This window comes from Bombina bombina, chromosome 6, assembly GCF_027579735.1.
Source record: "Bombina bombina isolate aBomBom1 chromosome 6, aBomBom1.pri, whole genome shotgun sequence".
NCBI classification, from domain to species: domain Eukaryota; kingdom Metazoa; phylum Chordata; class Amphibia; order Anura; family Bombinatoridae; genus Bombina; species Bombina bombina.
The window spans coordinates 361,543,025-361,556,153 of NC_069504.1; the positions used below are offsets into that span (position 1 = coordinate 361,543,025).

Here is a 13,129-nt window from a genome sequence, read left to right on the forward strand (position 1 = left end):
CGACTTTGGAAGGCACAAAAACCCTTTAGAGGGGTCCTATATGTCAAGGGACTTCTTCAGGGAAGCTGGATGTCTCAAGCTGCAAAAACTACTGCGCAATTAAGGCGCGAAAATAGGCCCCTCCCAACATGTACTCACAGTGAGAGGGCCTTAAAAAACTATTCCTAGGCAAAATCTAGTCAGCCATGTGGAAAAACTGGGCCTCAGAATAAAGTTTTATCACCATTTGTAATAAACGTTTATATACATCAAGCAAACATTATATCTATTAAGTAATGAGAGTAAATAACAAAAATATTACCCTTTTATAGCAAGCATGATACCAGTCGTTATTAAATCACTGTAATCAGGCTTACCTTAAATAAATCAGGCACTGTCAGCATTTTCTAGCTTATCATCTCTCTAGAAAAATTTAAAACTGCACATACCTCAGAGCAGGTAATCCTGCACGCTATTCCCCCAGCTTAAGTTACCCATCTCTTCAGTTATGTGTGAGAACAGCAGTGGATCTTAGTTACAAACCGCTAAGATCATCAAAAACCTCAGGCAGACTCTTCTTCAACTTTCTGCCTGAGGCTAAAATAGTACAACTCCGGTACCATTTGAAAATAATAAACTTTTGATTGAAGATAAACTACATTAATTCACCAAATCTCTCTAGCTACTTCCCTTGTCGAGAGCTGCAAGAGAATGACTGGGGGTGGCAGGTAGGGGAGGAGCTATATAGACAGCTCTGCTGTGGGTGATCCTCTTGCAGCTTCCTGTTGGGAAGGAGAATATCCCACAAGTAATGGATGAATCCGTGGACTGGATACACCTTACAAGAGAAATAACCGTTTTTTTCAAACCTGACAGTTTAAAATGTTGCATCGTTTATTTTAAAACAAAGGGGAAATGAATAAGCTGCTGAAATAGAAAATTCAGCCTTACATTCAGTTTAAACTTGTATTGTTTTATCAAGTAAATATGTGTCAGAAAATAAAGCCTAATAAAAACATTTTACCCTTTCTTTTTAAAAGAGTTTAAATGTTAGTCTCACACATGCTACAGTACCTGCTTCATGCCCCAGTGTAACCCATACAACATGATTATCTATGTCCCAATAAAGAAGCAGTGTCTTAATATGTTAAGTGCATGGTCTTCCCAACTGGAAGAAAAAGCACTTACCTGCTCCGCTGTCCGGCATGTAGACAGTTACAAGGTATGAGAGGACACAGTTCCTCACAGAGACCTTTGAAAAAGAAAGAGCAGGGTAGCCAATTCTGGCTTTCTAAACTATGGCAGCAATTGCTAGGAAAACACAGTAAGTACCTCTTTACAAGTTCCTGCTTTAAAGCCACCACTACCCGAATGCAAGAAATGACGTGGAATACGGCTATACCCCAAAATTTGCTTGTAGATTAAATCAAATTTTTTTTTCAGACACCTAAACTTCACCACCTCCTTCGAACTGAAGGCAAAGAGAATGACTGGGGGTTGTGGGTAAGGGAGTGATACTTTGCGGTTTAACTGTGATGCTCTTTGCCTCCTCCTCCTGGCCAGGAGTGATATTCCCAACAGTAATTACTCAAGCCGTGGACTCGCCATATCTTAGGAAAGAAAAAAAGATTTAACGTGTTTAGATGCTGCTCTTTCATATTTGTGATTCATTGATAATGATTTATTACCATGAACAACAAAAAGGCTCAAATTACAAAGACAAATATATGAAATGTGTTTACATAGATTGTGTCTCAATCAAAATGTTGTTTGTGTAGCAATATGCAAAACCACATAGTACAATTGCATTTTTTGTAGTGTGTCACAGTATATTTGCCATTTTGACAGGGTCAATCTTAACACTTTAATTCAAACTAGTTTGAAATAACGAGAGAGAAAGTAATCTGGTATTGTCCTTGTACATTTATTAGTGAAGAATCCTCTCAATTCAGCCACAACATTAAAAAAAATAAATGATTGCACTACCAGGTCAAGCAAAACTAGCAACTTTCATTTTAAAAAAAGTACAAATCTGTTAAAAATTTCAATCAGTATACACATATATATATAATACAATATTACTAGTTATGTTAAATGCTACAAACCAATATGATTCCAATGGAATGGAGGAAAAAAACACACTTTGATAGCTTTAAGAACCATTTTCTATATATTAGCATTTTTTTTTTCAAATACATACATGGGAAATGAGGTAACCAGTAAATGTGCAAGTACCAAAAGCCAAAAATAAAAAGTTTATATATAGAGATATATCTATATATGTATACACACACATATAGATATATAGTTCTAACACAGAAGACACCTCCGGGACCCTGAGTAAGGGAAGCCACAACTCTAGGGACAGGAATGTTAGTGGGAAGGAGCAGTGGTAGGGATAATTGGAAACAACTGAAAGAGAAAACGCAGCCCAGTGTAAGGAGTCCAGGAGGTTAGGATGATACAGTAAACAGTCCACAAAATCCCACTGCAGGGGTAAGGAAACTTATTTTTAAGAAAAAGAGTGGCATCTATGCAGCAATCACAGACATCCTAAACCAATGGTTTGTACTTATCTTATATTCATAGTGATGTGACAACTGCTTATTTTAACGTGGTAAGCAGCACTCAAGCTATGGTTTTAGGGTTAAGAACCTTATGTCTATACGGTGGAGCAAAGGATGGATGATTTTTTTTAACCCCTTGTCTGCTGGAGGAGGCATTATATGTAATAGATTGGCAGGTGCCTCCAGCAAATAAGTGATATTTAACGGATAGGCAGCAGATACTGCTATTGTCTGTTTTGAATTGGTTGATATTCTGAAATGTTGATATATACAGTAAGACCTTTGGTAACGTGTGCTGTAAAACAAGTGCTTTGATCCCATTTCTCTGCTGCAGAAACGACCTGCTTCCACTAGCCCCTTTGTGGCAGTTTAAGACTGGAATGCTAAAAGCAATCAAGGGATTTACTTGTAAAGAGGGAGGAAATGGTAAAGTTACAATCACGCTCCCAGCATATGGAACCAATAAATTATTCATTGTTATCACTGCTAGAGCATTTTGAAATTTGAATGATTCTTTTTTTTTTTTTATTTAAGAAAAAAGAAATGTGTAAAATTTCTCCAGAAATATATTCACATTGTTCATACCGTCAGACAGAAGAAGGTGTTCTTGGAACTTGAGGGCTACCACACATAGAATTCATAATTGTAGCATTATTAATCATATCAAAGATAATTACAGTTTGGATTTCAGTGCATCTAAATTTATAATAAATTATATGATACCATCCCTCTAGCAGTGAGAACTGTGAAGATGTCGGTGGAGAGGAAGACATCTAAAGCTAAAAAAAAAAAAAAGACTAACCTTCTGGTGCCTATCTGGCCATCACTAACAATTCCTTATTTAGAAAATAGACTACATTAATTAGGGTGTGGCTTTAAACAGTTCAAACACTAGGGCACATAGTTGAGAGACAGTTATTATTGTAATGGCTCATTGAGTCTCTATTCTGAGGCAAAGCAGGGTATTTGCATCCATCACTGCTTCGTTTCCAGTGCCTGATATTTTATAGGTTTATTTGGCCTGTTTAATTTAAACCACCATGTAAAGAAGGAAATCAAGAAATAGAAAGAAAAAAAAAAGCCTGAATTAGACCAGTCACATTTAGTAGCATTATCCATCAACACATTCAGTGTTAACAGGTCAAGCAATTCTTTGAGCTACAACGTATTGCTGGACTTTCTTACAGATGATTTTGGCCTATAATCACCCCATCACACATAATCCCTGCCCGAGTGTGACCTTTACAGGCAACTAGACATTCAAATCCCTACAAACAGTTCAGGTGCCTTCTGCTTGGCGAACAAGTGCACAGCAGTAATCAGCTCAGCATGATACATACCCCTAAATAACGCTTATCCCAATCCCACCCACCCCCCTCACGTCACTCCACAGACGGCCAAGGGTTAGCGGATACCATATTCCAAGCTGTTCAGACATGCATATTGTGAAACATTGAGACAGATTCTTTCTGCCCGATCGTTAAACGAGCACACAGATCGGAAATAGTTGGCTGGCTTTTAGTTATTTTTTCTCACTGTTCTATCATGCAAACTTGAACTAAAACAGTTACAAATCGATAAATAAGGCAGCCGCTCGCCCAGGTACCCCCATGTTATTGGCTCTAACGGGAGCTTGGGTGGAAAAATGCGGGTGCTGAGTGCAACACGCTCACAATAACACAGCTTGGCGTGCAACAAAGTGTACTCTATGGTGCCACACCAACCTGCAAGTGTGTGACCTGCTGCTTAACAAAATATACTGCAGAGGCATTACCAGGGTTTATATAAGCAGGTAGGGGGTAGAAGATGGCAAACATCCCCTGCACACTGTTGACCTACTGAGAAAATACATTTAGCAGGAATTAAAGAAAATACATTTAAAAAAAAAGAGAGAAAGAAAAGAAAAAATGTGTGTTGGTCCACTAAACGTTAAGCTCAGAGATAGGAGAAACCTTTAGAATCCACTATACACTAATTTTGTGAAACTGTGATAGTGTATATACTTATTGCACCTTTTCTGCAATGAGCAGGATGCTTAAAAATGTTATTGTTTAAACTATGAGCTGGTGATGAAGTGTTTAATAGCCTCTTACATTCATACCAAGGAGAGATTGGAAGTGTATAGAATCGCTCCCCAGTATACCTTCATCCTATATATCTGTGCTCAGTTGGTTTTATACCATGATTTCCTAATCTTTGTTATAGAGACTTGGGAAAACAACAAAAAGTGTTGGAAAATAAATAGAGGCTTTGAAGCTGAACAATACTGCCCAGCAAGGCATGGCTTCTTTTGTCTCCTCTACCATTTATAGAGCTGGTCTCATCGTCACTGAGGTGCATGAGATAGTAGTAGGAATAAATTCTAAGAAATGTAAGTTTGGAGGTAAAAACAAATGATAAAAACAGTGTTATATCAGGGAAATGCAAGAGAAATGCCAACAAAGAAGTTAAAATTAACAGTTAACCCATTTACTGATTAAGTCCAATGCAAAGTCAGATGCAGAAATGGGGTTAATGCTGTAATCCACTGCTCTAGTAAAATAATTAAAATGAATAATAAAACAGTCCCTGCTAGGGACATCAGTGCAAACATATTCAAAGAAGCAGCTGTGACACCCCCCCCCCAAAAAACGAGGGATTGGCAGCAAAAGTATTTAAACAGGGTGTGTCCCTGGTAATGCCTCAGATCCCCTTTGGGGGCTAGCACTGGCCATAACGACCCAGTCCTTTTCCTGTTAGCCTCAGCTACACTCAAAAGGGAAGGGGGGAAGGAACCTCTCCCCCATTTGCAACACAATGCTTCTCCAACACACCTCAAATCCCCCCCGTGCCCACAACTGTGAGACAATGCACAGGCAAGTGCTGGGAAGTATTAGGGTGGGGAGGTATTAGAATGGAGACAGTGGAATGTGTGACTCTTGACACCACCTCCAGATCCAAAGCTGCTGTGTCCTAGCCGGGAAGGACAGTTGCAGGTGGAGAGGGAAGCTGAAGCATCCGAGTCAGGCAAGGAGGCTGGTTTATTTTTCTTGATCCCTCAGGGTTTGTGCACCGGCAATAGGCGAGAGGGAACAATTCTATCCTCACTCCCCATCTCTGTGGGTCTCAGAGGCATCAGCTCGGCAGATAGGACATGTGCGGTTCGACTGAAAGACAAAGGAATAAAATTAGATAAAGACTATTTTCATTGTGCAACAGCGTTTTACAAAATATGCATATACTATTTTAATGATTGCTGAGATAATAAAGTATTTCAGCTCAAACACCTGTAACACTATTTCAAGATTTAAAGTGATGGTAAAGTCACCTCACTCAGTTTTAAAATATTGGAACCTCTAGTAATGTTAAGCATATTGATGTGCTTATTTTATTTCCACTCTAATTCAACTTCGATAAAACACAGGTTTTGTGAGGCTCAGTTGACTGCTTCAATTCAGCCTCTGTCACAGATTTTCTTATTCTGTGATTTGACTGACAGCTCTTTCAGCCAATCGGAGCCTCACCATGCGCCCTATGTAATTTACTGAGAGCACACTCCCGTGCTTTTAACTACAATCAGACTGAGTCTTGAAGTGCAACTGCGCAGCTCGCTACACTATTTGCGCAGCTGCGCGTGCGCAGTTGCACTTCAAGGTTCAGACTGATTGTATTTACAAGCACGGAAACGTGCTCTCAGTAAATTACATAGGGCGCATGGTGATGCTCTGATTGGCTGAAAGCTGTCAGTCAAATCACAGAATAAGAAAATCGATGACTGAGGCTGAATTGAAGCAGTCAACCGATTCTCACAAAACCTGTGTTTTATCGAAGTTGAATTAGAGTGGAAATAAAATAAGCACATCAATATGCTTAACATTACTAGAGGTTCCAATAGTTTAAAAGTGAGTGAGGTGAATTTACCATCACTTTAATTCAATTATGAAAGGGACAGTTAAGTCAAAATTAAATGTTCATGATTCTGATAGATCATTTTAAACAAATTTCTAACTTTATGTGTATTATCAAATTTGCTTTTTTCTCTTGGTATGATTTGTTAAAGAATAACCTTAGGTAGGCTCAAAAGCAGCAATGCTCAGGAGTAGTTATTTATAGATTCCCATGCCCCTGTTTTGTTGCTGTCTGTTTCCCACCTGATCACCTGAGGGCTAGACACCTCATGACGCCACAAACATGGTGGTGGGGTGACATCACAGGCAACCAAGAACTTTCTGTTGAGTCGAGGAATTTTATTGATGGAGCAAGGAAGGGAAAGCCCATATCTCAGCTCTCTGACTATATACACAGAGACAAGTTATTTAAAAACGGAATTTATGCTTACCTGATAAATTACTTTCTCCAACGGTGTGTCCGGTCCACGGCGTCATCCATTACTTATTCTCCTCCCCTACAGGGAAAGGCAAGGAGAGCACACAGCAAGAGCTGTCCATATAGCTCCCCCTCTGGCTCCGCCCCCCAGTCATTCGACCGACGGTTAGGAGAAAAAGGAGAAACTATAGGGTGCCGTGGTGACTGTAGTGTATAAAGAAAAAGAAAAATTTTTCAAACCTGATTAAAAAACCAGGGCGGGCCGTGGACCGGACACACCGTTGGAGAAAGTAATTTATCAGGTAAGCATAAATTCTGTTTTCTCCAACATTGGTGTGTCCGGTCCACGGCGTCATCCATTACTTGTGGGAACCAATACCAAAGCTTTAGGACACAGATGAAGGGAGGGAGCAAATCAGGCTACCTAAACAGAAGGCACCACGGCTTGCAAAACCTTTCTCCCAAAAACAGCCTCCAAAGAAGCAAAAATATCAAATTTGTAAAATTTGGCAAAAGTGTGCAGAGAAGACCAAGTCGCTGCTTTTACATATCTGATTAACAGAAGCCTCGTTCTTGAAGGCCCATGTGGAAGCCACAGCCCTAGTGGAGTGAGCTGTGATTCGTTCAGGAGGCTGCCGTCCGGCAGTCTCATAAGCCAATCGGATAATGCTTTTCAGCCAGAAAGAAAGAGAGGTAGAAATAGCTTTTTGTCCTCTCCTCTTACCAGAGTAAACGACAAACAAGGATGAGGTTTGTCTAAAATTCTTTGTTGCTTCTAAATAGGACTTTAAACCACGGACTACATCTAAATTGTGTAACAAACGTTCCTTCTTTGAAACTGGATTCGGGCACAGAGAAGGAACAACTATTTCCTGGTTAATATTCTTGTTGGAAACAACTTTTGGAAGAAAACCAGGCTTGGTACGCAAAATAACCTTATCTGAATGGAACACCAGATAGGGTGGATCACACTGCAAATCAGATAATTCAGAAACTCTTCTAGCAGAAGAAATAGCAACCAAAAACAGAACTTTCCAAGATAGCAACTTGATATCTATGGAATGTAGGGGTTCAAACGGAACCCCCTGAAGAACTGAAAGAACTAAATTTAGACTCCAAGGAGGAGTCAAGGGTCTGTAAACAGGTTTGATTCTGACCAAAGCCTGTACAAAAGCTTGTACCTCTGGCACAGCTGCCAGTCGTTTGTATAACAAGACAGATAAAGCAGAAATCTGTCCTTTTAGAGAACTCACTGACAATCCCTTATCCAAACCTTCTTGGAGAAAGGAGAGGATATTAGGAATTTTAATCTTACTCCAGGAGAATCCCTTGGATTCACACCAACAAATATATCTTTTCCAGATTTTATGGTAAATCTTTCTAGACACAGGTTTTCTGGCTTGGACCAGAGTATCTATCACTGAATCTGAAAACCCACGCTTTGATAAAATCAAACGTTCAATTTCCAAGCAGTCAGCTGCAGAGAAATTAGATTTGGATGTTCGAATGGACCTTGTACTAGAAGATCCTGTCTCAAAGGTAGCTTCCATGGTGGAGCCGATGACATATTCACCAGGTCTGCATACCAAGTCCTGCGCGGCCACGCAGGAGCAATCAGAATCACCGAGGCCTTCTCCTGTTTGATCCTGGCTACAATCCTGGGAAGGAGAGGGAACGGTGGAAACGCATAAGCTAGGTTGAACGACCAAGGCGCCACTAATGCATCCACTAGAGTGGCCTTGGGATCCCTGGATCTGGACCCGTAGCAAGGAACCTTGAAGTTCTGACGAGACGCCATCAGATCCATGTCTGGAATGCCCCCCTAATTGAGTCAACTGGGCAAACACCTCCAGGTGGAGTTCCCACTCCCCCGGATAGAAAATCTGACGACTCAGATAATCCGCTTCCCAGTTGTCTACTCCTGGGATGTGGATTGCAGATAGGTGGCAGGAGTGATCCTCCGCCCATTTGATGATCTTGGATACCTCTCTCATCGCCAAGGAACTCCTTGTTCCTCCCTGATGGTTGATGTAAGCTACAGTCGTCATGTTATCTGACTGGAATCTTATGTATCCGGCCTTCGCTAGATGAGGCCAAGCCCGGAGAGCATTGAATATCGCTCTCAGTTCCAGGATGTTGATCGGGAGAAGAGACTCTTCCCGAAACCATAAACCCTGAGTTTTCAGGGAATCCCAGACCGCGCCCCAGCCTGATAGACTGGCGTCGGTCGTGACAATGACCCACTTTGGTCTGCAGAAACTCATTCCCTGAGACAGGTGATCCTGTCTACTGGAGCATGCACAGTTGTAATGGTCTTAGATGAATTAGAGCAAAAGGAACTATGTCCATTGCTGCAACCATCAACCCTACTACTTCCATGCACTGAGCTATGGAAGGCTGCAGAATAGAGAGAAGAACTTGACAAGCGTTTAGAAGCTTTGACTTTCTGACTTCTGTCAGGAAGATCTTCATTTCAAAAGAATCTATTATTGTTCCCAAAAAGGGAACTCTTGTCGACGGAGACAGGGAACTCTTTTCTACGTTCACCTTCCACCCGTGAGATCTGAGAAAGGCTATAACAATGTCTGTATGAGCCTTTGCCTTGGAAAGAGACGACGCTTGAATTAGAATGTCGTCCAGATAAGGTGCCACTGCAATGCCCCTTGGTCTTAGAACCGCTAGAAGGGACCCGAGCACCTTTGTGAAAATACTGGGAGCAGTGGCTAGTCCGAATGGGAGAGCCACAAACTGATAATGTTTGTCCAGAAAGGCGAACCTTAGGAACTGATGATGATCTTGTGGATAGGAATATGTAGATACGCATCCTTTAAATCCACGGTAGTCATATATTGACCCTCCTGGATTGTAGGTAAAATTGTTCGAATGGTTTCCATTTTGAACGATGGAACTCTGAGAAATTTGTTTAGAATTTTTAAATCCAGAATTGGTCTGAAAGTTCCCTCTTTTTTGGGAACTACAAACAGATTTGAGTAAAAACCCCTGACCTTGTTCCACAGTTGGAACTGGGTGTATCACTCCCATCTTTAACAGGTCTTCTACACAATGTAAGAATGCCTGTCTACTTATTTGGTTTGAAGATAAGTGAGAAATGTGGAACCTTCCCCTTGGGGGTAGTTCCTTGAATTCTAGAAGATAACCCTGAGAGACTATTTCTAGTGTCCAGGGATCCTGAACATCTCTTGCCCAAGCCTGAGCAAAGAGAGAGAGTCTGCCCCCTACTAGATCCGGTCCCGGATCGGGGGCTACCCCTTCATGCTGTCTTGGTAGCAGCAGCAGGCTTCTTGGCCTGTTTACCCTTATTCCAGCCTTGCATTGGTTTCCAAGCTGGTTTAGTCTGGGAAGCGTTACCCTCTTGTCTAGAGGCTGCCGAGTTAGAAGCCGGTCCGTTCCTGAAATTGCGAAAGGAACGAAAATTGGACTTATTCTTAGCCTTGAAAGGCCTATCCTGTGGGAGGGCATGGCCCTTTCCCACAGTGATGTCTGAAATAATTTCTTTCAATTCTGGCCCAAAAAGGGTCTTACCTTTGAAAGGGATATTAAGCAATTTTGTCTTGGAAGATACATCCGCCGACCAAGACTTTAGCCAGAGCGCTCTGCGCGCCACAATTGCAAACCCTAAATTTTTCGCCGCTAACCTCGCTAACTGCAAAGCGGCGTCTAAAATAAAGAAATAAGCTAACTTAAGTGCGTGAATTCTGTCCATGACTTCCTCATACGGAGTCTCCCTACTGAGCGACTTTTCCAGATCCTCGAACCAGAACCACGCCGCTGTAGTGACAGGAATAATGCACGAAATAGGTTGAAGGAGGTAACCATGCTGTACAAAAATCTTTTTAAGCAAACCCTCCAATTTTTTATCCATAGGATCTTTGAAAGCACAATTGTCCTCAATGGGAATGGTCGTGCGCTTGGCTAGTGTAGAAACCGCCCCCTCAACCTTAGGGACTGTTTGCCATAAGTCCTTCCTGGGGTCGACCATAGGGAACAATTTCTTAAATATAGGAGGAGGGACAAAAGGTATGCCTGGCTTCTCCCACTCCTTATTCACTATGTCCGCCACCCGTTTAGGTATCGGAAAGGCATCAGGGTGCACCGGGACCTCTAGGAACTTGTCCATCTTGCACAATTTTTCTGGGATGACCAGATTGTCACAATCATCCAGAGTAGATAGCACCTCCTTAAGTAATGCGCGGAGATGCTCTAATTTAAATTTAAATGTCACAACATCAGGTTCTGCCTGCTGAGAAATTCTTCCTGTATCAGAAATTTCTCCATCTGACAAACCCTCCCTCACTGCCACTTCAGACTGGTGTGAGGGTATGACAGAAAAATTATCATCAGCGCCCTCCTGCTCTACAGTGTTTAAAACAGAGCAATCGCGCTTTCTCTGAAATGCTGGCATTTTGGATAAAATATTAGCTATGGAGTTATCCATTACTGCCGTCAATTGTTGCATAGTAACAAGCATTGGTGCGCTAGAAGTACTAGGGGTCGCCTGCGCGGGCATAACTGGTATAGACACAGAAGGAGAAGATGTAGAACTATCTCTACTTCCTTCATCTGAGGAATCATCCTGGGCAACCTTACTATTTGTGACAATATTGTCCTTACTGTGTTTGGACGCTATGGCACAATTATCACATATATTTGAAGGGGGAACCCCCTTGGCTTCCATACATACAGAACATGATCTATCTGAAGGTACAGACATGTTAAACAGGCTTAAACTTGTTAATAAAGTACAAAAACCGTTTTAAAACAAAACCGTTACTGTCTCTTTAAATGTTAAACAGGGCACACTTTATTACTGAATATGTGAAAAACTATGAAGGAATTATTGTTCAGAACGGCAAGGAGAATGACTGGGGGCGGAGCCAGAGGGGGAGCTATATGGACAGCTCTTGCTGTGTGCCCTCCTTGCCTTTCCCTGTAGGGGAGGAGAATATCCCACAAGTAATGGATGACGCCGTGGACCGGACACACCAATGTTGGAGAAAGCTTATTGTTTTCATGTCCATATAGTTATCAAGTGATCGGTATAGTAATAATGAACACCAGTCAGCAACCAACATGTTTTGTTGTGTTGTTCATGTTAAGGCTCAGTTTCTTTGAACCAAAAATAATTACAGGAATACAAATAAATGGGAGACCTGGTTGAGTGTAAAGACAAACAATATTTTTGTGAAATTCTATTTAAGATGATTTTTGGTGCAACTATTTTATGTTAGTAGGCGCTGAGGAATCTGTTGGCGCTCTACAAATAACTGATAATAATAATAGGTTTTTTTTAATTCATAGGTTTGCTGCACTGCTTGGGCTTTGGGAAGGAAAATGAATGCATGGTCATAATGGGTAAAGTCCAGGGTGACCAGATTTTCAAACTGAAAAACCAGGACACCATAGCTGATGTAGTTCCAATTTTTTTAAAAAAAAAATGTTTAAGTGTGGTTATTCCAAAGGTTAGTCTATGCATACAAATGACTACTAGTGCAACTTATATACTTTCAAGTGAAGCCAGTGGTCAATCTCTCTGACCAAGCACACAAAAAGAAAGTCAACATTTAAAAGAAAAAGAAGCAGTACCCTAATAAAATTGTGAAACTCATCTAAAGCACATCCATCTCCCTCACAGAATGTTAGCTATGACCCTCTCTGGTACATTGGCAAGTAAGTGGGCAAAGCCAAGCAACAGAGCTTGATCTCGTAGGAGTGGCAGGCGTATGATGTCACAATAAAAAGTCAAGGCACACGTGGATACCAAAGCAGCTGCTACACTGCCCTAAGAAGAGCTTTACACAATGTAGTGGGGATGTGGGGGAGAGAGAGAGAGAAACTGGATGTAGTTGCTGCACCACCATCTCAGTAGAGCTCCATGCAGCACCACCCTAAGGAGATCCGATGGCTATAGTGGGAGTGTGGGGAAGGGAATAATTTTTAATGATGATCAAGACTTGAAATTTCAACTAGTGCCACCCCTGATGAGGATGGTTCCTGATGTAATGACATATATATATATATATATACACATATATATATGTGTGTATGTGGAGAAGGAGGGCACTCACAAGATTTGAATAATTGAATTTTTTAATAAAAACAGAATTTATGCTTACCTGATAAATTTCTTTCTCCTACGGTGTGTCCGGTCCACGGCTTCATCCTTACTTGTGGGAATATTCTCTTCCCCAACAGGAAATGGCAAAGAGAGCACAGCAAAAGCTGCTCATATAGCTCCCCCTCTGGCTCCGCCCCCCAGT

The 13,129-nt window shown here is 41.3% G+C and overlaps 1 protein-coding gene across 6 annotated transcripts in view; it reads right to left on the bottom strand.

The window, feature by feature from the left end:
* Nucleotides 1–1,884: 1,884 nt before the first annotated feature.
* The window catches only part of RNF44 (ring finger protein 44), a 928,909-nt gene continuing 917,664 nt past the window's right edge, over nucleotides 1,885–13,129 (bottom strand). For all 6 annotated transcript variants that reach the window (XM_053717041.1, XM_053717044.1, XM_053717039.1 and 3 more), the window contains one exon: nucleotides 1,885–5,692. In XM_053717041.1, the coding sequence (XP_053573016.1) occupies nucleotides 5,630–5,692 (63 nt within the window). In that variant the 3' untranslated portion in view covers nucleotides 1,885–5,629. The remainder of the gene's footprint in view (nucleotides 5,693–13,129) is intronic.